General features: G+C 38.3%; 1 protein-coding gene across 1 annotated transcript; it reads right to left on the minus strand.

Moving 5' to 3' along the window:
• Positions 1-2,498: 2,498 nt before the first annotated feature.
• On the minus strand, positions 2,499-14,311 carry ANKS4B (ankyrin repeat and sterile alpha motif domain containing 4B). Its single transcript, XM_055408900.2, has 2 exons — positions 13,944-14,311; positions 2,499-4,562 (listed from the first exon to the last, which is right to left on the minus strand). The coding sequence occupies exons 1-2, from the start codon at positions 14,105-14,107 to the stop codon at positions 3,494-3,496; spliced, it is 1,233 nt and encodes a 410-aa protein (XP_055264875.2). The 5' UTR covers positions 14,108-14,311; the 3' UTR covers positions 2,499-3,493.
• Between the last annotated feature and the right edge of the window lie 10,805 nt (positions 14,312-25,116).

The raw sequence follows: 25,116 nt of genomic DNA on the forward strand, positions 1-25,116 counted from the left end.
TCTAGACTAGCTCATGCAATAAGAAGATTTTTTGCCTTTCAAGGTTATTCTTTTCCATTTCACATTGCCCATCCATCTCAAATGCTTGCTTTGTGAACTACTGAGGTCGACAAAAGTCCTAGGAATCAATAGACCAGAGTAAACTGCATCCTGCCTCCAGTCTAGGCATCACATCCAGTTGTTTAGCAATGTTTATTGATTATCTGCTGTGTGACGGATCTGCACTTGGTACAAGGGATGTCAGTGAATATAAGACAGAGAAAATTCCCTGTCCTAAAGGACCTTACATTGTAGTAGGGCAGAACCTAGCTTCTCTGCTAGGGAAGTGGGCAGAGGAGAATTCCCAGGAGCTAGAACTCTTTCATTTGCCTCCTTTGGGCCTTCATATGTTAAGTTGTTGGTTTTGTTTAGTTACTAAGTCATGTCCAACTCTTTGAAACCCCATGGTCAGTGGCCCACCAGGCTCCTCTGTCCATGGGATTTCCCAGGCAAGAATACTGGAGTAAGTTGCCATTCCCTTCTCCAGGGGATCTTCCCAGCCCAGGGATTGAACTCAGGTCTCCTGCGTTGCAGGCTGATTCTTTACTGTCTGAGTCACCATGGAAGCTCTCATATATAAGAGCCAAAGTAATTCTGTTTGGTTCATACACTTTAAACCAATTTTGCAATAATCACCGATATAGAATTTACCCTTAAAATGGAACAGGAGTTATTCATAGAAAGGTAGATGAACCTATGGAGTCTATAAGCTGAAATACTTTAATAAAAATATAATGTAACCATTTGGGGGGAAAAAATACCTAACAACCCATGCTGGCCTCACTGTTTTATGTTATTCACTGTTATTACATAAAAGGATTATGTTTCCTCCTTCCTTTTTATAATTATGCAATTTGATTGAAGTTTTATGTGAGGTTTTAAAATTGACATGTTCTTCAAATTCATATCCCTTTATCTCATCACAGAATTCACGTAAACTCCAATGGAATTGTCCTGGTGAGAGCTTCTAGTCCTGCTGGGCAAACATCCCCTTCCCATATTTCTGAGCAAATTGTTACCTCTCCAGTAGGGCAACATGGAAAAATTCCAATTAGAAACAATCAAATCCCATGAAGCAAGACTAAATCCTATAATGCTGAATTCCAGTAACATTTTTGCTGGCCGATCTTTTCTCATTTTCCCTAAGAGTACTTTTCTGTTTCCTATTCTGTCTTCCAAGTACCAAAACTGGTTTCCAGCTCAAAATTCTTTGTACCACCCCCATGCCACCTCTCATTTGCTATAATACACCATCAAGCTTTCTATATTATTTTTAACCTCTGACAGTGATGTACAAGGCACTGCTATAAAGCATCCGTTTTGTTAACAGTAGAACTCTCCTGCTGCTTCTGCTAAGTCGCTTCAGTCGTGTCCGACTCTGTGTGACCCCATAGACGGCAGCCCACCAGGCTCCTCTGTCCCTGGGATTCTCCAGGCAAGAACACTGGAGTGGACTGCCATTTCCTTCTCCAATGCATGAAAAGTGAAAGTGAAGTCACTCAGTCGTGTCCAACTCTTAGCGACCCCATGGACTGTAGCCTACCAGGCTCCTCCGTCCATGGGATTTCCCAGGCAAGAGTATTGGAGTGGGGTGCCATTGCCTGCTCCAGAACTCTCCTAGTGGCTTATATTTCTCCTATATCCTATCAGGGTCTCATCGGGTAGATTATGGTGTCTACTTGGAGAGAGGATCCTAGCCTCTACAATAATGAAATACTAATAGAGAAGGACTCAGACACTACTACTTTTTTGAATGCCTTCTAAAACTACTGCTTTTGTGTACATTATTTCGTGTACAATTACAGTCTATTCTAGAACAATGCAATGTGATGTGTGTAAACATAATAATCCTGTAGTGCAACATATTTATTCAGTGACTGACAACTTTCAGTCCATTGACTGAAGAAGAATGTGCCAGTTGTCCATCAGATTTAAGCATTTGTATCCTCCATGGTTCCTCTTGAAGTAACACAAGCAGCTGTGAATCAGGAAGCATGCTGAAGCTCTTTCTATGTTATACACGTAATCAGTGGTAAATTCCATTTAATGCATGTCTAAGTATAAAAATTCAGTGAAACTTAACTAGTCAAGTAGGGTTTCATCTTAAATTTGAGATTACCATTCAAATAACAGCAGCAGTGTTAGTGTTGACAGTTTATATTGTAGAATCTACATGTATTCAGATGTGCAGAAATGGTGATAGACAACAGTAAATAAAATATGCATATAAAAATTCAGCTTTTACAATTGAATTTTCCCAACAAAGAACCTAGATTTCTTTTTCCTTTTTTAAGTTTCAGGAGGCACTTATGCTTAGGAAAAAATCATCTAACCATCTAAAAATCATCTAATCTTCTTTTCTGTATTCTTATTTTCCCCTCCCTATCTCTCTTGTCTTAAAGACGATCTTATTCTGCTAGGACTGCTGTAACAAAATACCACAGACTGGGTGGCTTAAACAACAGAACTTTATTTTCTTATAGCTCTGGAGGCTGGAAGTCCAAGATAAAAGCGATAAAAGTTTTGGTTTCTCCTGAGGCTTCCTTCTGTGGCTTTCAGAAAACTGCCTTCTTGCTTTATCTTCACATGGCCTATTCTTTCTCTTCACATGGCGATGCAAGCACATCACCAGTGTGTCTACCTCTTCACAGGATGACTGAAGTTAGAATCCCCAGACTCAAGATCAGAAATTAAGCATATAAATTTTGAAGGACAAAAGTTAGTCCATACAGGTACTGTACATTCTATTTCATCTGTCTCTCTACCTGCCATTCTGTCTCTGTTCCCAAGAAGGAATATTACAGACCCGTTTCTATTACTTGTAAACATGTAAACATCTACTGATTAGGGTTAGACACATTCAAGTTGGGCATCAAGCCACAGGCCAATGGAGGAATTTTAGTTTCCATCAACAGGTAAAGTCATGGAGCTAAGGATCAGAAATTAGGCAGCAGCTAGTGTTATAGGAGGAAATAGCAACCCACTCCAATATTTTTGCCTGGAGAATCCCAGAGATGGGGGATCCTGGTGGGCTGCCGTCTATGGGGTTGCACAGAGTCAGCCACGACTGAAGCGATTTAGCAGCAGCAGCAGCAGTGTTATAGGAGACTATGATTTTAAGTTCAGAGTTAGGAAGTAAAGTCTTTTCTGTTCTCTGTCATTCATTTAATCCTTTCTATATTCAAAAATATCAAAAAGATAAGTGAAGAGAAATGTCATTTCCTTATTCCCATTTCTTACCTCCTTGAGTTTCTCACTAGTGGTTTATATGAATTTAGGTACAGAGTATTTCTCAGAGTAGAATTTGGGCTTCCTTCTTAGGTGGACACCTTCAAAACCCTAGAAACCCAGTAGTCTGGTATTGGGTACAGAGTAGGTATTGCCTGGAATATCTCCAGTGGGCGATAGAATCACCCCCACCTCTGTAGACTCACCCCGTTGACCCAACACTCCATCAGAGGTTGGTGTCAACCAACTGCCCAGGCTGCTGTAGCACCTGCTTCCTTCTATTTATGGCATTAAGAACTTTCTTCCTGGGACCCAGCTGCATTTGTATGCTCTGAAGGTCCTCATCAGAGCAAAGCAGCAGAGCTTCCATATCAATCTGCTCTCTCATGAAAATAGGAAGGAATTCTTCCAAGTAGTGGGACTGCAAGAACACTTCCAGGGGAGTAGCATCAACCGCATCTTCCTCCCATTCCACTTCATCCTCATCCCAAGGCAGATCATCTTCGTGGTTGTTTTCCTCCCCCTCTTCATCAGCGTCAGCTTCTCCTTGTCTCTGAAGCAATTCACTGGACATTGTAAACCCCAGCTCCCTCCTGCTGTCTGAGATGTCTTCAGGGCTGAATATTCTATTCCTTCCAAAAACAACATTTCCTAGACCTGGACGATTGAGAATGGATTCGTGTTGCATACAGCTGTCCCCCTTTGCAGACAACTGGAGCTTCTCTATGAAGTCCCCTGAGAATTCGTCTTCCTCATCCTCTCTGAACACTTCCATCACATTCTTCTGTCCACTTCTGCTCTCATTCCCTAACTGCTCTGCTGTATCTTTGTTCTTCTTGAACTTAAGCTTGAGGGTATCTTTAATACCCTTAGACAGTGACCCAAATGTGTTAGAAGCATTTGGAAGGGGTGACCTAGAGAAAGTTCCCTTGGAAGAAGAAAGAGTCCCAGGTTCCTCCTTGCTGTGTGTGCGGGCCATCTTATTTTGGTGCTTCTCCTGGAGCCTCTCACACTCTTTGATCTGCTTCCTGACATTCTTCTGAGCCTGCTCCTTCTGCCTGGTGACTTTCCTGGGGTTCATGACGTTCTGGGCAGTGGCAGCCTTATCCAGAAGAGCGACACATTCATTCTGCTCTCTGCTGGCAGCAGCGTCCAGTGGAGACTGTAAGTCATTGTCCAGAGCAAAGATATTGGCACCAAAGTTGATCAGGAATGAGACGCAGTGGGCATGACCGTTGGAGGCCGCATAATGCAAAGGAGTGTTTCCCCAGATGTCACATCTGTTAGGGTCCCCTCTAGAAGAGAAAATATAAACAATACATGCTAACTTTTTCTCTGAAGACGAGGTCTAAGAAATAAAAAATTAAAGAACAAAATGCAAGTTAATCTTGCCTTGACATTGTTACAAGATAACTTTGAAAGTCCAGATTTGTCACATTCAGGCATCACATGGCCAGAAACAATCCACATCTACCCTGTATCTTGTTTTTAGAAGCAAAAAAGCTTTCTAAGAAATTCCCCAAATGAGTAACTCTCATGTCTCATTAGCCAGAATCAGATCACATACCTAGGAGAAAGGAAATAGAGCTACCTTCTTTATCTGAGATCAATTAGATTTTTCCCCTAGATAGGATTACCCCATGCTATGCTGGTAAATGTTAACAACCATCTCATTAAGGGAAAAGAATCAAACACTGATTTATATAGCATGTGCCAATTTCTGTGGTGTAAATACACCACCACAACACATTTTAAGCACTAATATGACATTACTGGACACAGAATTTGGAAGAGAGGCATAGTAGCAATTGATTATAAATTATTCCCACCACATAGATATTTAATAGATGTACACAATCTTAAGAGCAAAGATAATAGCAAAATGTGGTAAAACAATTAGGAATAAGTTTTGAGCACTACGTTTTTTAATATAATTTATTAAATTTAAATTTATATAATTTTATTTTGAATAATGAATTCTTTATCTGATTCAGACTTCCTAAAAACTTAGCAATCATCTCTCCTGAGCTTGTTAGATAGAGCTGGTTCTGAAACCATATCCTGTACCTTAAAGGATCAAGGTTCATAAGCTAGACACAAGATAGAAACAAAAATGATAGCATCAAGAACACCAAACCTGTTTCACAGAGTATCAGGGAAACCACAGATGTGGAAACAACTTGCTGACAGCCTCTCCAACTGGGCATGAGCATCACACAGACACCCTGAGGGACTCGAATGACTGACAGTGCACTTTGGATATCACAGGCTGAAAATCCATTACGTAGTACATACTGGACCCTTTCACTTCTAAAACTGCACATGTAACCGATGAAGAGGCGTGAAGGACTGTCCAGCCTTCACTCTTGAAACTTACATTGAAACTTACACTTACTTTCCATCATTTGTTTCTAAGCAGCCTTCCCCTCTTTTTCCTTATTTCCCCAGTAAATACCCCATTCAAAAGCCAATCAAGGAGATGAATCTAAAACAGTGCCTCTTGTCTCCTTGTTTTCCACCCTTCAATAAAGCCTTTTCTCTCTGCAAAAATCATTGCCTTGGGCTTTCCGTTGCACAGTGGGCAACAAGCCCACCTTCTCAGTTACAGTTCCAGCACACAACTGTTACCCTCCTCTGAGTCATAGGTAAGGAAATAAATAACAACAAAACTGGTTTCCCAACAGCAAGAAAGAAAAGAGGAATGGATGTTGGGGAGGAAGCAGTGTCTAATACAACTAATATTTGTACAAAGGGTCTATTGATTCCTCACTTTCACATAATGATGAATGGTTTGGGCTTCCCTAATGGCTCAGATGTTAAAGAATCTGTCTATAAACCAGGAGACCCTGGTTTGATCCTTGGGTTGGGAAGATTCCCTGGAGAAGAAAATGGCTACCCACTCCAATATTCTTGCCTGGAGAATTCCATGGACAGAGGAGCCTGGTGGGCTACAGTCCATGGGGTTGCAGAGTCGAACATGGCTGAGCGAATAACACTACAATGGTTTAAGGTAGAATTGGGGGCAGTATTAGATAGCATTAAGGATACATGGTAGGTAAAGAAGATTTGTGGATGAATATCTACTAGAATCCTGCCCCAGACTAAATCCCCACCCCTTGCCCTTCTCCTGTGAGGCCTTAAGTTACAAACAAGCATAAATGAAAAGTAATAACTTACTGCTAACTATGGCTCTGACAGCAAGCCGCTGTTGAGAACTCTGATAATACAGGTACTAAAGGGCACCTTCCCTTGCCCTAGTCCAGACTCCAAAATCATGATCTCTGCAACCTTTGGCCAGGCTAGCCCCATGGGATGGCAGGAGAGAGAGTCTGAGAAGTGTCTTAACATTCCTGGTAAGCAGCAGGTGAAACAGGAGAAAAGATCCATGCCCTTGCAACTGGCATGTTAATGCACTGTGATCCTTCTGTTCTTGCTATTTAAACTTTAGTCCATAGATCAACAGCAGTAACATCACCTTCAAGTTTGTTGGAAATGCAGAATCTTGGATCTCATCCCAGACTTCCTGAACCAGAAATTTGAAGTTTAACAAGATCCCCAGGTTACGTTCACTGCAGGTTAAGACCTGCACTAGTTAAGGTGACCCAACCAGTGTCCTATAATTTAGTGAATCAGATTTGTATTATAATTCCTCCATGGGAAACTTTGGTTTCTTCATGCTTGTTTGTTACAAAGCACTTATACATTCACTGCCCCCACCACCACTACCACCAATCACAATCTTTCTCTTAAAAAAGAAAAAGAAGAACTCTCAGAGGGGTAAGAAAGACCAAGCACTCAATTGATTTGCCCACCAGTTTACCGCAGTACACTTTGGATCAGGCCTGCCTCTATATCTAATGGTCTCTAACACAATATGGTCTTACGTTAACGCACCTCAGCTTTACCTTTTACCTGCAATGACTCCTCAAGTTCAACTTGGCTAGGACTCATTGTCCTCATCTATAAACTGAGGATAATATTACCTACTCATAGAACTACTGGAGAAGGAAATGGCAACCCACTCCAGTGTTCTTGCCTGGAGAATCCCAGGGATGGGGGAGCCTAGTGGGCTTCCGTCTATGGGGTCACACAGAGTCGGACACGACTGAAGTGACGCAGCAGCATAGAACTATAATGTGAATAAAGTCAACATGCATAAAGCATTAGAGAAGTGCTTGGTACATAGTGAATACTCATTAAATTTTACCTGTTATCATTTCCTTTGACTCTAAACTCAAAATAGTTAATTTCATATATTTTTTTCTCATACCCATCTGGTAAACTCCTGCAACACTACAATAACTCTTCTGGCCTTTCAACACTTATAATCTTAATTTGTCAAATACACCCTGCCCCATTTAGATAATATATCTCAGAAGGCAAAACCTGTGTCTTTTGTCCTTTGTATGGTATCTTCCATATCTCCTAGCAGATGTCTCAAATACAACCTAAAGAAGCCAAGATGTGATGTAAATAACTTAATGGGGCTATGTTTGTTTGTTTTTTTTTTTCAACAAAATCATGGTTAAGTTCAAGCTCCATCTAAAAGAACAGGCATTGTTCAGCTGTGGCTAATTGCTATCCTGAATAAAAGCAGGCACAATATTGCCAGAGCTTCCATTTTCCAAACAAAACCAGAAATCCACAATTTTAGGTGAAACTTTTTGATTTTTAAATGTTGGCTTAAATTTAAGAGAAAATTGCAGTGAAGTCCAAATTAAACATGCTTGTGGGCTAGATCCAGCCATAAGGTGACAGTTGGCAACTTCCTTCTGAGGAGAGAGAACAGTGAGTGCAAGCAGATGCACATATAGGTGACATTACATATTTGGGACACCAGGAATATACTCAGTGTGGCCGGAGATAGAGGAAGGGAAATAAGTTTAAAGAGGAAGGAAAGAAAATGAAATTGAATCTAAGGAAAGCAAGTATTAAATAACATGGTTCTGTTGCACAACCCTTTTCAAAAGGGGTCTAGTCAGTCTGCCTGATTTAGTTGTCTTGGATCAAAGGAGACCTCTTTCAACCTTAAAACAGTTGTGTATCTTAGGGAAGCACAGTACCCTCAAAGATGGAATTTCACTTTTCGTTTAACCAAACACCATATTCAAAGGACTTCAAAGAGAGGTTGTAAAACATCTAAGACATTACTGCAAATATAAACATATGGGTTAGATTTGCCTGATATTAGATTGGGTAAGTTAAAAAAGAAATTATTGAGAAGAGTGAGTTTGGGTAAAGATGTTACAAGTATTAAGAGGTTGGATTAAATCCACATGCTTCAGGTCATAAAACAGTGGAATTTTCCCCACCCAAGGGAACTTAAATGAGCCTTCAAAAATAGGAAGAACATGAAGAAAACCTGAAGTGACCCTTAAAGATTGTTCCTCTCTTAAGAGACACAAAATTCCGAATTTAAAGATGAAACTGTCAGTATGCTGATTCATGAGTTGCCCTGAACATTTAAGCTATTTCCACTTGCAGAAATTCTATTTACAGACAACTTTCCAAACTGATATACTACTTAAATTTTTTTTCTATTGACAATTTGGGGGTTCTTCTTAACTCTGTCTTTCAATCTCTGGTGTCCTTCACATTTTTTGATAGAACCATTACACGTGCCTGTCCAGATATTCAAAAAGTCATCCCCCTCATTTGTTGATCTGAATCCAGTATTGATACCATATTGTTTCTGTGGTCTAAATTTGTAAAATTTTTATTTGATTTGTTTTCTATCCTTTTTTTTCCCCAAAGAGAAAATCAATGAAAATATTTTAAGTAATCATATTCTGCCCTTGATTTTTGGTAGATTAGTACATTTTGGAAATAATTTTTAAGCCTAGATTTTTATTATTGTTGCAAAATAGGCAATTTTCTTATATTAAATTAGCCTGAGTTGATTTAATTTTTTCTGGAGTTGTTCTCGGAAAAAAAATCACTTTTTCAAAAAATGTTTTTCTATGTAAGAAGGAATATTTAGACTCATTAGTAATCAAATAAATGCAATTGAAAGTAATACACCACCATCTATTTGCCTATCAGATAGGCAACAAATAAAAATAATAATACTACTCAGTTTTTCCAGGACTGTGAGGAAATTAAGAATGCTGAAGGAAGCATAGAATGGTTCAAATTTCCTGCACAGTATGTGCCAAAAGACTGTAAAACATAGTGCTCCTTTGAATCAACAATTCTGCTTTACGGAATTTATCCTGAGGAAATATCAGACACTTGTGCAAAGATGCGTGATCAAGGATGCTCATTCCATCTTATACAAAAACTGGATTCAAATTAAATGTCATGAACAAATAACTGTTTAAATAAATTGTAATGAAACTATAAAGCAGTATACCATATAGTCACTGAAAATAATGTCATGGATCTTTCCTTTTAACTGAACATGATCAATACTGTATTATTAAATAATTAGAAGAATAATCCAGAAGAGTTTGTATACTGTGATTGGCTTTTTAAGGGCTGAACATAGGTACATTTAAGTGTATGTTCTTAAAGGTAAACATCTGAAGGAATATATACCCAAATGTTAATGACTGTGAGAATTTATATGATTTTTGCTTTAGTAAGTATATTTTCCAATATGACATGAAATGTTACAAGAAGTTTGTATTCCTTTGAGAATCAGAAAGGAAAAACATTTTCATTTTAGAAAATGAAACAAAAATACTTTAAAAAACCCATGCATATTTTAAAAGCAAAATTAAATGCTGTATAACTGAGGCCATCTTCCCAATGTAAAACATGTAATCATTGCTTTCCATCTTTAAAAAAGAAAGAAAAATAGTTTTTAACAAAGCCAGAGTTTGGATATTATTGCTTGCTACATGATCCATAGTTCAATCAGGTAGTGACAGAAAGACACTAAAATCATCAGACTGCAGTCAGTTCAGTTCAGTTCAGTCGCTCAGTCGTGTCCAACTCTTTGCGACCCCATGAATCACAGCACGCCAGGCCTCCCTGTCCATCACCAACTCCCGGAGTCCACCCAAACTCATGTCCATCGAGTTGATGATGCCATCCAGCCTGCAGTATACCTCAGTAATTGATTAACATCTAAATTCAATTTTTGATTGGTTTTACTTTTTAGCCCCCTTAAATGTAACGAGCATTTTGTTCTCACACAAGTGCTTAAAGACTGGCTATGATCAAAATCTGCCTGCAATGCAGGAGACCCAGTTTTGATCCCTGAGTTGGGAAGATCCCCTGGAGAAGGAAATGGCAACTCACTCCAGTATTCTTGCCTGGAGAATTCTATGGACACAGGAGCCTGGAGCGTTACAGCCTATGGGGTTGCAAAAAGTCAGACACAACTGAGTGTAGCACGCACATGCAATGATCAAAATGGGTGGTGACCTGTGAAAACCCTTATAAGACATTTTTATAATTTTATACCAGGCCAACTTAACAGATTTTAAATGCTTCTGGAGAGAAGGAAAAAAATCTGGGATGTATTAGAACTGATCCAGAAGACAAGAGTTGAGAAGGAAGGACTAACCAGGGTTAGAATGTTGATGCTCATAATCAGTTTTTAATAAATTCCAAACAATGGACTGGATTTTGATATTACATTGAGAGAAATTACCAAGCCAAATAAATACATAAAGAATGGATTATATAACAAAATGCTTAGGGACAAATGACTAGCCACTTGGAGAAGACATAGATCACAATCTCAAATCTTAAAGAAATAAAATATGAGATATTTAAAATAAAAAAAAACTAAAATACTAAAGAAAATATCTGTCAATATTTAGGTATGACCTCAGAGTTGGAATTACATAGTAAAATTTATAGACTTAAGTACATAAATATATATTTAAATTTATATTTTCACTGATATTAAGTATCTGATGTCAAAAATATGAATTATGATTTGTGAAAATATTTCGAAATACAGTGACAAAAGGCTGATATTCTAACTTTAAGAAAATCAATGAGAAATGTTGAAGACTCCAATATATAAGTAGGACAAGGTTATAAATACTTAGTTCACAAAAGTGGAAATACAATGACTTCAAAATACAAAAAAATTTTCAACCCTGCCAGTAACCAAAGAACATTAAAGGCACATTGATATATCATTTCGAACCTACAATTTGACAGAAATGGGTGCTCACTTTCTGAAGAGCAATTTGTCAATAGACACCACAAGAGTCTGAAGAGCAATTTGTCAATAGACACCACAAGAGTCTTTAAATAGTGTACATGCCAACTGATCCAGAAATTTCACTTGGAAGAATTTGTTCTCAAGAAAACATGAGCAAAGATTTATGTACAAGGATAATTATCACAGCACTATTTAAACTATGGGAAACAAGCTATTTGTCCAAAAGAGAGATTGACTAAGAAATATATTTATATCCTATATTCATTAACCAGAATACTAAGAAGTTCCTGAAAATTAAACTGTAAAAGAATATATGCCGACATGGAAAAAATGTTTATGATATATTGAGTCATAAAAAAAAAACTGCATACCACACAAAAAGTGTTTTACTTAGTATACTATTTCATGTATATGTACAAATATACACGCATAATTATTTATATAAAATATATACATTTTAATATGTGTGTTTATATATTTGTAGGTTCTATATGTATTTTATACACACACACTATATATGACATAATAGGATATTTTATTCTTTATAATCTGTGTGCATATGTATAGTTTAATTTGGGGGGCTTAGTTTATGTTAATTTTGTCATAAGTAAAGACCAGCAGAACAATTTGTATAAGAAAATGTTGCAGGTTTACAGAGAGAGAGAGAGCATAGGAGAACATCTACTGCTGCTGCTGCTGCTTAGTCACTTCAGTCGCGACTTCACTTCCACTTTTCACTTTCACACATTGGAGAAGGAAATGGCAACCCACTCCAGTGTTCTTGCCTGGAGAATCCCAGGGACGGGGGAGCCTGGTGGGCTGCCGTCTATAGGGTCACACAGAGTCGGACACGACTGAAGTGACTTAGCAGCAGCAGCAGAGGAGATGTACTTTAAGTAGTTGAAGAAAGTCTGGGAGAAGAGGAAAGATGATACACAGTGTTACAATCTCAAAGAGCTTGACTGAAAGGGTCGGGGTAGAGGGTGATGTCTGGAAAACCCGGAAAATGGAAGTTGAAAGGAATGGAGTACAGCAACCCACTCACCTCCTTATTTAGTCTTCAACTCGGGAACTGTCTCCACCTTTGGTTCTTCTAACTCCTTAAAGTGCCGCTCACTTCAATGAAGGATGCCAACATCCAACAACCTGTCAAAGCCCAAACTTGATCCTCTTCTTTCTTCTACCCACTCAACGTTCAGTCAATTATAACCAGTTCTACATCCAAATTGCCATCCGTCCACATCTCTGTTCCCACTGCCACTTTTCTAATCCAGTTCGTCCCTCATCTCAACCATTAAAACAGTCTCTGAACATTTTCTTTAACTGCTATACAAATGCCTGAGGAAAATTTTGTAAACAAAAACCAACCAGGTGGCTCCCCTGCACAAACCCACGACAGCACCTTTCTGCGTCCTTGGGGAAAAGTTCAATTCCTTAAAAGAGTCTACAAGACTCTTGTGTCTGGTCTCCTTGCTTACAACTTGGCTTCTCCCCACTCAAGCCATATCCAGCCATACTTGACCACTTCATTGCCTAGAATACAGTGCTCTTCCTCAGGAGAAACACTCATCCTTCCACCTTCATCTGGCCAACTCCTTATCATTCAAACTCCAGTTTAGATGCTCAAAAAGCCTTCCCTCACTACCTAGATTGGGATACCTGTCTTATTTTTTTAGTGTTCTCTCTTTACCCCTTTATAACACATTCATGACATTTCCTCTCTCAAATCTGATCACCATTTGAAGGTGGGAAGAATCATATTTCTCTTGTTGATCTAGCAAAATGGCTGACGCAGAGCAGATATAGGTATTAATAAATACATATGTTATATATTAATATGTATAAATTCACTTGCCTCCTTTACTCACATTATCTTTTTTTCTTTCTTTAGTCTTCTTGGAGTTATAGTTGTCAATGGTGACTAGCCCCTCCAACAACAAGTAGAAGACAGGAGTTAGCTAATTTCTGCTTTAGAATTTGAATGGAGAGTATATGTACATGTATGTATTTGACAGCCAGAGTGGTAATTAAGATAGGCTGAAGGTCCCTTTTATAGCTTATAAAGCCAGAAATTTCGTCTAAGAACCATGAGTTTGCGCTTGGACTGAGTATTTTTTTTTAAGGCTATGGGATTTTAATGGCACAGATGACAAAAAAACAAAACAAAACACATCATTTGTTCCAAGTAAACTTGATATCTTAAAACCAGGTAGATCACTGATCTTTTTTAAAGGGTCGAGCATTTACAAGTCACGGAAAGAAGTTTTAAAGCCACAGAATTCAAATATCTTACCCTCAAGGGAAATAATAGTGACTTAGATTTCAGGATTTCTGTGTGTGTGGCTCATAAGGGATCAGCCACCCCCATAGTGCCAGTTCTCAGTGTGAAAAGAGAATATCTCTGGGAAATTTTCTCATTTCCTCTAAAAAGACAATTTTTACACAGACTAAAATGAGAGCACAGTATTTTCACTAATTCCCTTCCTCTTGCTCCTGTCTGCAAAATCCTCCCATAAACAGTTTCCAGTCAAAACCATTGGGTTGAACTTACCCTCTGCTGCAGATTATTTCTAGGGCTTCCAAGTTCCCATGGTAGGCTGCTAGGAGTGTGGGAGTCATGCCATCTTCATCAGAAAGATTCAGATCTCTCTTGGTAGCCTCCTTCAGAAGTTCCAGGTAGCTATCACTAGCAGCTTGGTGATAGCGAGTGGACATTTTTCTGCTCTCCAAAGCTTTGGCAAATATCACTCTCCAGGCAGAACAGGATGTCAGTGAAGCAACCTTCCTACAAAGCTGGTTAATCAGTGACAAGGAAGAGTGTCAGCCCAGGGCAAAGCTCACTCCAGCCTCCCTCCATGGAAAGCAGCCAGAAAGATTCACAGCACTGAACTTAGACCTTTTCTCTCTGGAATGGCCATGACACTGAAAATTGAGGACTGCTGTGTTCATCTTGAATGTCTTAAAAGAGACACATTTTTCTTGTCTCTTAACAAGTTTTGAATATAATATTGGTCATCTAGGCACAGAATGAAGAAAATATAATTTCAAAACAACTCACAACTAGGCTAGCTCATTGGAGCAGTCCATTAGAACAGTCTTTGGGACTCTGTGGGAGAGGGTGAAGGTGGGATGATTTGGGAGAATGGCATTGTAGCATGTATATTATCATATGTGAAATGAATCACCAGTCCAGGTTTGACGCATGATGCAGGATGCTTGGGGCTGGTGCATGGGGATGACTTGGAGGGAGGATATGGGGAAGAGGGATGTGGGAGGGGGGTTCAAAAAGGGAACACATGTACACCCGGGGCGGATTCGTGTCAATGTATGGCAAAACCAACCAATATATTAATGTAAAGTAATTTGCCTCCAATAAAAAAAATAATAAAGTGCTGTATTGAGGTATAATTTACATATTATGAAATTCATCCATTTTAAGTGAAAAATTCAATGATTGTTACTAAATTTAGAGTTGTGTAATTGTCACCATGAAACCAAGCAGGCCCCTGTAGGAACTTCCCAGAGACAGACCCTTTCCTTACCAGTCCACTACTTCTTGTTTGTAGAAAGGCTGTAGCCTTCTTGGAAAGCTGAACCCTTTCCAAGTTCTAAAGAGCAAATTTAATCAGAGAAGCGAGAAAAGGTAGAAAGAAAGAAAAAGTCAAGCAAAACAAAATAATTGTTTAGCCATAAAACAAAGTCAAGGGCATTTAGTTCCTCCTTAATGCTTATAGATAATATCCTAAACAACACTCCTGGGCTATTTTGCAGACACTAAACCCCTCACCAAGTGGAAAAAGTTAACTGCATACTGATCATCAACACATAGACTCCAAACCAGTTGGAACCAGAAGGTTGATGACTGAGATTTTCAAAACATCACCCTGTAACTTCACCAATAACCAATCAAGAACTGTGGATAAGCTGGTCACACACACTGTGACCCTTTCCTTCACACTGTCTTTAAAAACCCTTCCCTGAAAGCCACTGGTGAGTTTGGGTCTTTCAAGTAAAAGTTTTTGCTTGGCATCCTGCAGTAAATGCTGCATTTTCCTTCACCACAAACTAGTGTCAGTAGATTGGCTTTGCACACAAACAGTGAGCAGACCCAACTTCTGTTTGGTAACAACCATAATCCAGTTTTATAACATGTCTGTAACCCCTCAAATATCCCTCATGCTAATTTGTAATCACTTCTCTTTCTCACTCCCAGCCTCAGGAAACCACAAATCTGTTTTCTGTCTCTACAGATCTGCTATATGTAGGTATTTCACGTAAATGGAATCATGCAATATATAGCCTTTTGTAGCTTCACATAAATTTTTGTGGTGCATGCATTTTACAGCTGCTGCTGCTGCTGCTAAGTCGCTTCAGTCGTGTCCGACTCTGTGCGACCCCATAGACGGCAGCCCACCAGGCTCCCCCGTCCCTGGGATTCTCCAGGCAAGAACGCTGGAGTGGGTTGCCATTTCCTTCTCCATGCCACATTATTTCCTTCCCTTTTATTTCTGAATAGTATTCTACTATACTAATACACCAAATTTTCTTTATTCTTTCAACAGTTGATAGACATTTGAATTGTTACCACATTTTGTTTTTATGAATACTGCTACCATGACTGTACAAGTTTTTGTGTGGACATATACTTTTACATATCTAAGGTATAACTCAAAAAATGGAATTGCTCAATTATATAGCAATTTATAACTTATTTTTAACTTATAACAATTTTTAACTTTTTAAGAAATTGACAAACTGTTTTCCAAAGCGTATAGATTTTCATTCCTATCAGAAATGTATGAAACTGTTCAGTTCAGTCGCTCAGTCGTGTCTGACTCTTTGTGACCCCATGGACTGCAGCACATCAGGCTTCCCTGTTCATCACCAACTCCTGGAGCTTGCTCAAACTCATGTGCATGAAGTCAGTGATACCATTTAACCATCTCATCCTCCATTGTCCCCTTCTCCTCCTGCCTTCAATCTTTCCTAGCATCAGGGTCTTTCCTAATGAGTCAATTCTTTACATCGGGAGCCAAAGTATTAGAGCTACAGCTTCAGCATCAGTCCTTCCAATGAATATTCAGAATTGATTTCCTTTAGGATTGACTGGTTGGATCTCCTTGCAGTCCAAGAAACTCTCAAGAGTCTTCTCCAACACCACAGTTCAAAAGCGTGAATTCTTCGGCACTCAGTTTTCTTTTTGGTCCAAGTCTCACATCTATACATGACTACTGGAAAAACCATAGCTTCGACTATACAGACGTTTGTCGGCAAAGTATGTCTCTGCTTTTTAATATGCTGTTGAGGTTGGTCATAGCTTTTCTTCCAAGGAGCAAACATCTTTTAATTTCATGGCTGCAGTCACCATCTGCAGTGATTTTGGAGCCCAAGAAAATAAAGTCTGTCACTGTTTTCATTGTTTCCCCATCTATTTGCCATGAAATGATGGGACTGGATGCCATGATCTTCATTTTTTGAATGTTGAGTTTTAAGACAGCTTTTTCGCTCTCCTCTTTCACCTTCATTAAGAGGCTTTTTAGTTCCTCTTCACTTTTTGCCATGAGGGTGGTGTCATCTGCATATCTGAGGTTATTGATATTTCTCCCAGCAGTCTTGATCCCAGCTTGTGCTTCATCCAGCCTGGCATTTTGCATGATGTACTCTGAATATAAATTAAATAAGCAGGGTGACAATATACAGCCTTGACGTACTTCGTTTCCTATTTGGAATCAGTCCGTTGTTCCACGTGCAGTTCTAACTATTGCTTCTTGACCTGCATGCAGATTTCTCAGGAGGCAGGTAAAGTGGCCTGGTATTCCCATCTCTTGAAGAATTTCCCACAGTTTATTGTGATCTACACAGTCAAAGGCTTTGGTGTGTGAGACTGTTAGGGAAATTGAAATGGAGAGTATTGTTCAGTCTTCAGAAGCAGGAGAGCAGAATTCTGACCTTGCTGCTGACCTGCCTGTAACACTACCCAGACTCCATGCCTGCCTGCAAGCACAGAAAGCCAGGCAGCCCTTTAGATAAGGAAGTAAGTGGCTCTTGAGCCACTGGAGGTCTGGCCAACCACTTGGGGTCTAAAGAAACCCTTTGACTCACAAGATAAATAGTACTGTAAAAAGGTTAAAGTAAAACGGGAACTGCATTTTAGTGTGCAAACTGATGATGATATCAGTTTGCAACCTGGGATTATAAACTGAAGCCCCTGAAAATGCAATCTAAAGTCTCACCAGTGGAGTGGACACACTGCCCAGGGTTATTTCCTAACTGGGACTCCACATTGCTGTTTACGAGGCACTTCCCAGTGTTGTTTAATTCTGGGTGTTGGCCTGTGCAATTTGGTGATGTATGTGCTGTTAATTCTCTCCATTGTTTCTATTGCTTTTATTTTAATGACTGTATATTGAAGTCAAATAATCTTCTACAAAAATTCAAATTGTTCATTTGTGTGTAATGAGTGGTTTCTTTCGTTAACAAATCCTTTGAATCTAAAATGAAAGTAAAACTTTTGGCAAAACAGAGGCTTTAAGCTTTTTCATATCCTTGCAGCCTTTATTATTTGCCTTTTCATTTAAAGTTATCTTAGTGGATGTGAAGTGGTACCACTGTTGTTTAATTTTTTTTTCCTAATGAGTAACAATGTTGATAATGTTTTAAGTGCTTATTAGCTATTCTTACATTTTATTTTTAAAAATTTTGTTTATTAGGTTGTCTTATTATTATTGAATTATAAGAGTTCTTTATATGTCCTAGATAATGAAATCCTTTAGATAATAGTTTGAACTTATTGAAAATGAAAACAAACGTTTCAAAATTTACAGGACACAATTAAAACAGAACGGGGGGAACTTTGCAGTTTTTAATGCTTATGTTACTAATAGAAAAGAAGAAAAATCTCAAATCATTAACTTAAACTTTTGCTTATGGAAAGAAGGAAAAGAACAGAAAAATTAGTGTAAATAAAGAACACAACATAAAACCAAAACATGGTTCAAATTTATCTGTAATCAATGTATATGTAAACAGACCAAATTCACCAATTAGAAGATTCAACCATGTCTTATTTGTAATAGACACACTTAAAATATAAAATTGCAACAACAAAAAAAGTGAAAGCAAAAAAGGAAAAGTTATATCAAGAACATACTAACAACAAATTGGTATAGCTATATTTGTATCAGACAAAAAGGTAAGCCAAACAATTACCAAGGATAAAGAGATAGTGATGAAAGGAAAAATTTATCAAGAAAATATGATAGTTCTAAACTTGTATGTATCAAGTAATAAAGCCTCAAAATAGAAAAAATAAATATTAATAGAATTTAAAGAGAAAGAACAAATCAACTATCATAGCAAGATATTTTAACACACTCCCTTAATATTATATATCAATCAGACTTAAGATTAGGAAAGGTATAAAAAATTTGAATACAATTAAAAAGCTTTATCTAATAAGCCTATATAGAACACTGTGATCAATAGAAAATGCATGTTCTTTAAAAGCACACTGAGAATATTTATAATATTCTGTTATATAAAATAGAACCTAATAGAACCCATGCAGGCCTCAACGAACATCAAATAGTAGGTTTCATGTAGATCATATTCTCTGCAGACATTGCAATAAAATTAGAACCCATCATCCTTATACAACTGATTAACTGTTTATGTTTTTTGTGATATAACTTTTGCATCATTGTCATCATCTTGCATTGTATTTTTTCCTCTCTTTAATGCACTATAAATATTTCCCACATTGTTACAAAATATCTAATATGCTTGGATAATAGTTCATGGTAGTGATGTGAGGAAGGTATATATTTGAAGCCTGTAACTGTTTATTCCTCATCTATTTTTGTTCAAGTCTTTATTCTAAGATAAATTAAAACCCACTCTGAAAAAGCAAAAGCTTTCATCTGCAAATCCTTACAATAGTTAGCTCTCAGTTCAGTTCAGTTCAGTTCAGTCGCTCAGTCGTGTCCGACTCTCCGCGACCCCATGAATCACAGCACTCCAGGCCTCCCTGTCCATCACCAACTCCCGGAGTTCACTCAGACTCATGTCCATCGAGTCGGTGATGCCATCCAACCATCTCATTCTCTGTCTTCCCCTTCTCCTCCCACCCCCAATCCCTTCTAGCATCAGAGTCTTTTCCAGTGAGTCAACTCGTCGCATGAGGTGGCCAGAGTATTGGAGTTTCAGCTTTAGCATCAGTCCTTTCAATGAACACCCAGGATTGATCTCCTTTAGAATACGCTAAAATAGAAAATCATATGTAAACTGAGAAAGGGCTTCTCAAAGATAAATGGATTAATAGAATACTCTGTTCTACTATACAGTATCATATTCTGTTCTACAGTAATAGAATGCTAGGTGCCAATCATAGAAGGAGTCTGCTGACAGATAAAGATCATGATGGTGATAATAATGATAATGATAAGGATGATGAGAAGAGAAGAATAAGAATTAAGGTGGAAGCAAAGGAAAAGGAAGCCAGAGCAATTATCAAGGAGAGGAATATGGACTGCAAATGGAAGACAAAGAAGGGAAAGAAGAGTTTCTCAACTCCAGTAGTACTTATGACTTGGACTTAAACTGTTGCTATGAAGTGGTGAAGCAACTGAGATACACACACACACACTCATATATATATTTGTTGTTGTTTAGTCGCTCAGTCATGTCCAACTCTTTGCAACTCCATGGATTACAGCCTGCCAGGCCCTTTTTCCATGGAATTTCTCAGGTAAGAATACTGGTGTGGGTTGCCATTTCCTTCACCAGGGCATCTTCCTGACCCAGGGATATAACTCGGTTTTCCTACATTTTTACCACTGAACCCACCACCTATATATGTAGGCTTCCCTTGGCACCCTTTGGCATTTCCCTAAGAAAAGTTCCTAGAGAAGATTGGATGGGGAGGGAGAGGGAAAGCAGAAATAAATCTTTCTGAACTTGAAGCTCCTCCTCATTCCTTAAAGAGGAGGTTGAGAAAGAGGGTTGAACATGGAGCTGGATAGAGTCTATAAGGTCTAATGCAAGTTATTCCATCTATTTGAGTCTCTATTTCTTTGCAGATAAAGTTAGAGGAAATCGTTCATGATCCTACAAGGGGTTGGATAATTGTGTGGCAATTGTGACTTTTGACTATATTTTCTTATGGAAATAAGTATTTGAGTCTGTTCCAACAGTATGCTGCTATTCTCTAAGAAGGTCAGAGAAGACCTGCCATACATACAGAGATGTTGAGAATTAGACTTAAGTGGTGATAACCATTCCTTGTATCGTTCTTCTAACTAGCTAGTTAAGTCTCTCATCAACCTTCCTGTGTCAACCAACCCTGCTACCCACATCTCCCCACACTCCTGCACTATTAGTATAACTTTAGTGAAACATCCTGCAACTGACTTCTGTGTCACTTGTTGCTGCTTAGGGTCAGAGGAGTAGGCTCTATTTCCTTCTTTGTTTTTCTAAAACTCCAGAAACTCAACCTGTTACCAGGATCTCCAAGAATGTAATTCTGAGAGCCCTTCTGCCTAGATACCACTTCTTTTTGCCAAAGGCTTGTAGGAAAACAGGGTTAATGAGCTTCCAGGGACAGCATTTGCAGAGATTCTCTCACCAATGGGTCTGCTTTTCCGCACAGAGCAATGCCATTTTCAACTCTTCATTGTTGTATTTATAATTTTGTGACCTCTCATGTTTAATAGCAGCTACCTGATAGCTGAGTGGTCTGAACAGGAGTCCCATGTACCATGAAGGCAATCCTGGCCAAGTAGCCTTTGGATGGAGGATTTATTCAGGACTGATCTATCTGTATAAGAGAGTTGTATATGATCCTTTTCTCAAGGAGAGGAAAAGAAAAGACAAAGATTAGTGGGAGGTAATACTTCCAGTCCATTGCAAGAAAAACCATGCCAGCAAAGTGGAAAACAATCTTCTCCTTTGTTCTGAAAAACCATTCACTGCTCTTTGGGAAAGAAATTCAACAGCTTGTGCAACCCATGTTTTTATTAATGAGATTGCCCCCTGAACCACAAGGGATCTGGCTTTGAAAAGCACACATTGTCTGTTCTTCAAAGCTATTCACATCTAATTACAGAGGAAATTCCCTTGTCTGGTAGGGAAGCACAATTTTTATGTAGTAAGGAAAATGAAAAGATCCAAGCAGAAAATTTACTTTTAACAAGATTACTTCATCTAATGAGTATCTGATTATAAATTCTATTGAAAATAAAAGCAATAACAGAAAGTAAATGAAAATAAAGGGGATTACAAAAGCCCTGTTTTTAGCAGAAAACTTAGATGAATCAGGCAAGGGCAGAACCAGGCATTGTTAACACACAACTATATGTGCTGAATGGGTTTATGATAAATATATCTGTTGCAGTAGAGACATTTTCATATGGATTATTAAGAAATGTCACTTACATGTGTATTTTTTCTCTTCATCACAGTACTAAAACTGTTCAGCCTATTTGATGTGGACTTTTTCTTTTAAAAAGAGATTTCAACAACCCTGCTTTTCATTTAAACTCATAGGTAACTCAAAGTACAGAGAAACTTTCTTTCCCACACTGAAGATCATTGGTGGTGTTTTCCTTTGAAACACTGTTAAACACAAACATGAAGCAATCAAAAGAACCATTGTCTTCCCTTTTGCTTTTTCTTCTTCAAATGAAAGCATTTATGAAAATATTTAGGTGGATAAATGGAGTATTGAAATTATAATGTCCCTGAAGTATTGATGGGGTTTAATTAATTCACATAAGTTTCAAGACATTCAAAGTCCTATTTTTTTTGCCAGAAAAACAGACAGAGCTGTTATTGTACCATCTGGTCTGCATGAGGCATATCTTGGCATCCCTTAACTGCACATTTTATAAATGCTAAACTCCAGATGGCAATACATTGTAACAGTGGAGAGCTTTATAAAGGTTTCCAAAAAACAAATTCTTTAAAATGTGAATATTAGATACTCTAAGCAGGGGCTATGAATTTAAATTTCATTCTTGGATTAACTGACTTTGTTAGCTGGACAAATTTCCTTTTATCTTATGCCTTTTCCCTTTCCTAATTAATTGTGGTTTTAAGAATTGAAAAGCTCAGTCAACATAAATCGTGTGACCTGATTCCTCACCCAAAGTTTAAGTTCTATAAAACTTCAGAAACAGTGATCACTGGGAAACCTACATTAGATGGCATTTTGTTTCAAGATAGCAGGATTATGACACAGGGGAGGTGTGTTATAGCACTCTTAAAACAGATTATCAAATACCATTAAAACCATTTCTCAAAGCTGATAGTTGGACTGGGAAGACAGGAAAATGTGAATGTCGAGTATTGTACAGAAATAAAGCTGGAGTACAGTAATGGTTAAGAATATAGATTCTTAAGTCATAAAGGAAACTCTTCATTTTCTTAAGTTTTTTCCCTTTCATATGCATTTTTCTTTTCAAAAATAAGAACTGGGATCTGGAGTTTTCATCATCCTGTACCCAAGCAGCTCAGTGATAAGGAACGCCTGCCGAGCAGGAGATGCAGGTTTCATCCCTGAGTTGGGAAGATTCCCTGGAGAAGAAAATGGCAACCCACTCCAATATTCTTGTCTTGGAAATTTCATGAACAGAGGAGCATGGTGGGCTATAATCCGTGGGATAGCAAAAGAGTCGTACACAACTTACCAACTAAACAACAACAACATACCTTACAACACAGTAAAAAGAACATATATCTTACAGTTACACAGAGTTGTATTTCAATCTGAGAGTTTATATTGGTTCTCTAAGGCTGCCACCTCATGTGAACAGTCAAGTCATTGGAAAAGACCCTGATTCTAGGAAAGATTGAAGGCAGAAGGAGAAGAGGGTGGCAGAGGATAAGATGGTTGGATAGTATCACCAACTCAAAGGACATGAGTTTGAGCAAACTCCAGGAGACCCGGAGAGACAGGGAGGTCTGGCGTGCTGCAGTCCACGGGGTCACAAAGAGTCGGACACAACTTAGCAACAACAACAACAAAGGTTGCTATAAATAGTATCTCAAAGTGGGTGGCTTAAACATCAGAATTTTTTTCTTAGAGTTCTGGAAGATAGAAATCTGAGATCAAAGTGCTGGCAGAATTGGTTTCTTCTGAGGGCAGCGAGGGAAAGATTTGTCCCAGGCCTCTGTCCTTGACTTATAAAAGGTCATCTTCCCCATGTCTTCACCTTGTCTTCCCTCTGTATATGTCTATGCCCTAATTCCTTCTTCTCAAGGACACAAATCATATTGTATTAGGGCCTACCCTAAAAACCTCATTTTAACTTAATCATCTCTGTAAAGACCCTTGTTCCAAATACAACCACGTTCTGAGGTACCTAGGCTTTTTTGGAGGGAGGCAGGGGAGCTTCAACTTTAATTCTTGTCATTTTCATTTGTATGAAATAGCTTTTTCCATTACTTTTCCCCCTTACTTTCAATCTATTTGTGTCCTTGGCCTAAAGTGGGTCTCTTATGGGCAGCATATTGTAGACTCTTGTTTTTTTTTACCCAATCTGCTACTCTGGGTCTTTTGATTGGAGCATTTAGTCCGTTGGCTTTTAAGGTATTGATAGATATGTATTTATTTCCATTTTAAATGCCATTTTCCTGTTGATTTTGTATTTCTTCTTTATCCCTTTGCTTTTCTGTTTTCCCTTTTGTGGTTTGATAACTTTCTTTTGTATTATATTATGGTTATATTCTTTTTCTTTTGGTTTTCATGAATCTATTGTATGCTTTGATTTCTGATTATCCTGTTATTCAAGTACATTAACATTCTGTGCTTCCTGTACCTGGATATCTGTTGAATTTGAGAAGTTATCAGCCATCATTTCTTCAAATACATTTTCAATTTCCTTTTTACTTTCTTTTCCTTCTGGGATCCCTATTGTGTGTAGATTGGCACACTTTATAGTCTCCCATAGGTCTCTTAATTTGCTTTCATTTTTTTCATTTGATTTTTTTAGTCTGTTGTTCTGACTGGGTGATTTCCGTTATTCTACCTTTCATATCATTTATTCGTTCTGCTATCATTGCCTTTAGCTTAGCTTTAACCTTGGTGGATGAGTGCCCTAATTTTTCCTTTTACACTTTCTAGTTTCTTTTTATAGTGGTCAGCATTTCTAATTCCTTCAGTATTTTCATTATCTCTTTTTTTGAACTTATGTCTATTAGACTGAAGAGATCTATTACATCATTTGTTTTTTCAGGAAAATTCTCTTGATCTTTTCATTGGGAGGGGCTCCTCTGCTCCTTTTGGTTATGTCTCTTGTTCCATGAGTTTAGGAGAAACAATCATATAGTGTGATCGTGAAGGGGCTTTTTTCTAGGGAGTGTCTATGTGTCGTTTGTATGGATTTATTTTTTGGTGTGAAAGTTATTTTTAGTGTGTCTGCCTCCTGCCTCTTTCCTCAGCATATGCTGGCCATTACCCCTTGATAGGAGGTGTGACTGGTGTTTTGGTGACCAGAGCCTGCACCAGACATTGAGCAGGGGCTCCTCTTTGCTATGTGGCTGTCACTACCCTGTCATGGGCCAGGTATGTTCCCTAGTTGTTGGAGTAGAAGCCTTCAGATCCTTTCTGAGCTGTGTTTCTGAGCTACAGTGTGAGGTAGGTGGAATTGCAGTGTTCCCGCTGGAAGAGGAGTTGCTGAGTATTCCTCTGCCAGAGCTGTTAACCGGTGACAGTGCTCTGTTCTGGT

This window comes from Moschus berezovskii, chromosome 27 (genome assembly GCF_049115385.1).
Source record: "Moschus berezovskii isolate FMDL1 chromosome 27, NW_MosBer_1.0, whole genome shotgun sequence".
Taxonomy (NCBI): Eukaryota; Metazoa; Chordata; class Mammalia; order Artiodactyla; family Moschidae; genus Moschus; species Moschus berezovskii.